This window comes from Argentina silus, assembly GCF_951799395.1.
Source record: "Argentina silus genome assembly, chromosome: 4".
Taxonomy (NCBI): domain Eukaryota; kingdom Metazoa; phylum Chordata; class Actinopteri; order Argentiniformes; family Argentinidae; genus Argentina; species Argentina silus.
The window spans coordinates 20540527-20543026 of record NC_139658.1 but is presented as its reverse complement, the minus strand read 5'-3'; the positions used below and the strand labels follow the sequence as shown (position 1 = coordinate 20543026).

General features: G+C 57.4%; 1 protein-coding gene across 1 annotated transcript in view; it reads left to right on the top strand.

The window, feature by feature from the left end:
• apcdd1l (adenomatosis polyposis coli down-regulated 1-like) overlaps positions 1-2150 on the top strand; it is a gene marked incomplete at its 3' end in the record, with an annotated part of 13569 nt that extends 11419 nt beyond the window's left edge. Inside the window, exons 2-4 of the mRNA XM_083668037.1 lie at positions 97-274; positions 512-1037; positions 1380-2150. Of these exons, the coding sequence (XP_083524163.1) occupies positions 97-274; positions 512-1037; positions 1380-2150 (1475 nt within the window). The remainder of the gene's footprint in view (positions 1-96; positions 275-511; positions 1038-1379) is intronic.
• Between the last annotated feature and the right edge of the window lie 350 nt (positions 2151-2500).

Sequence of the window (2500 nt, the reverse complement as noted above, 5' to 3'; positions counted from 1 at the left end):
CAATACTGTCTGCGGCAGCGTGACACCAGTTACGTCCATATGTAAAAGTAAGACGGTAGTTGCTCCACCTTGACCTACTGTGTGTCTTGGTTCTAGCTGTGTTGGTGTCCGGCAGCAGGCTGTGGGAGGTCCCGACCGCGCCCCCCAGCTCTTCCTCTAACCACAGCGCCAGTCTACAGTGGGAGCCAAAGTGTCAGTACCACCACCTACAGGACGGAGTCAGAATCACAGCAGACATTCCTCCTAGGCTGGACGGCACCTGGGTTTCAACGAGGTTAGTAGCGTGCACTGCCTCCCAACATGGTCTCTAACATGACACAGGTTCGAACCCTACACTGTCCATTCAACTTCTATACCAGCATACACTGTTCAGATAAAGTCTGGAACTACAAATCATACGTAATATTGTTTCAACCCTTTTCCCTCACCCCTTTCTCCTTTCTCCTCTCCCTCCTCCCTCCTCCCTCTTTCACCTCTCCTCTCTCTCTTCCCTCTCCTCTCCCTCTCCTAGATGTGAGGTCCGGCCGGGCCCTGAGTTCCTGGTGCGTTCCTACTCCTTCCACTCGAGCCGTGTGTTCAAGGTCCTGCAGCACTACTACTCCGACAGCTCCTGTGGCGCTCCGCTCTACTCCCTGGTGGTCCGGGGGAAGCTCCGCCTACGCCAGGCCTCCTGGGTCACCCGCGGCGCCACCGAGGCCCAACAACACCTCCACAAGGTGGGCATGGTGGTCCACAGCCAAGGGGCCCTGCAGCGCCTCTCTGCCCGCCTGCCAGGCCTGTGTGTAGGGCAGGGCCTGGGTCTGGGGCACATGGTGCCGGGACAGGTGTATGAACTCTATAGCACCCGGGCGGGGAGGGAGTGTCTGGGGGCCCTGGGGTTCTCCATGGCGGAGCTGGGACTGGTGCGTGTGGAGAACCAACACTACCCCCAGGGAGGCCTGGTCCAGGAGCTGTTGCTGGGGGACGTCAACACTGACTGGACCCAGAGGAGCCAGTACCGGCCCACGGGCTACCAACAACCGCTACAGAACTCCATGGTGAGGACATGATGTACAGACATCATTAACTTGTTCTTATACCTTTGTTATAACACTGTAATAACACTGTAATAACTCCATTATAGTGACAGTCCTGTTCCTTCTGTAATAATAACACATGCTCATACAATGACAAAGCAATCAAATCAAATCACTGTTATGATGTTGTTACTATAGTAAGAGTAATAACATTGTTATTACACATGTATAGCAGCAACATGAAATAAAGAGTTCCCAGCCTTCATTCTCTATCTATCTGTCAACTGGTACTAAAGGCTTCACAGTGACAGACACATGTGGTCCTAACGTCTAACCTTTCCCATCTGACCCCTTCTCCTTCAGCACCACATCCACCCCTGCCCAGTGTGTGCCCTGGTGTTCCGCTCCTCTGAACAGCGCCCCCCGGTGCTGCCCCGTGTCCCTGCGGCTCCTTTGGCCCTGGACGGGCGCTGGGTGAGTCAACGCTGCGAAGCCCGCCCCGCCGTCCTCTTCCTCACCCGTAACTTCCTCTTCGTCACGGACCGCCACTCCTGGGAGGGCGTGTACCGCCACTACTCCGACCCCGCCTGCCATCGGCCCACCTTCACCATCCGGGCCGCCGGCCACTACGCCCAGGGCGGGGCTTCCGCCAAAGTGGGCGGGGCCACAGAGTTTGTGTTCAAGGTGACGGAGGTCAGAGTGACGGTGATGGACGTTGCCATGGCGAGGGTTCTGAACGAGAGCCGGCGGGGCAGCTGTGGGGTGGCGGGCGGCTGGGAGGCGGGCGCGGAACAGGAAGTGACATCGACAGACGGCTGCACGGCGCTGGGCATCAAGCTGCCTCATAAGGAGTACGAGCTGTTCAGCATGGAGCTGGATCACAGACAGCGCCCTCTGCTGTTCACCGGGGAGAGGCCGACCGACGGCTCCAACCCCGACCGCCCGCAGAAACGACCCACCTCCTACCAGGCTCCCATGGTGCACTGCGGGGAGGAGGGGAATCAGCTGGGGCGTCACCACGGTAACGATGCCAGCCAGGTCCAGCTGGCAACAGGTGGAGCTGAGAGACTGGCGCTGCCCGCCCTGGGCCTGTTACTGGCCTCTCTACTGTGGGGCTGGAGCTGGGTGGTCTAGTGGTCTCCATATCCAGACTTCTAGCTCCTCGTGGTGCTGGAGTCAGCAGAGGGATGGCAAGAGACTAACTATGGTACAATGAGACAAACTGAGCATCAGACAGAGCTCCACCAGGGGAGGCTGGTGGAGGTAGAAATCGGAGGACGGGCTCATTGCAATGAATGTAACAGAATGAGAAATGGTATCAAACATGCGTTTGATACCATTCCTCATTCCGTTTCATGCATTACAATGAGTCCATCCTTCGCTTTCTACCTCCACCAGCCTCCCCTGACCTCCACGTACATACATACATCTCAGGCTGGACACGGAGGAGGCGTGGCTACGCTCCTCTTCAGGATCAACATCGT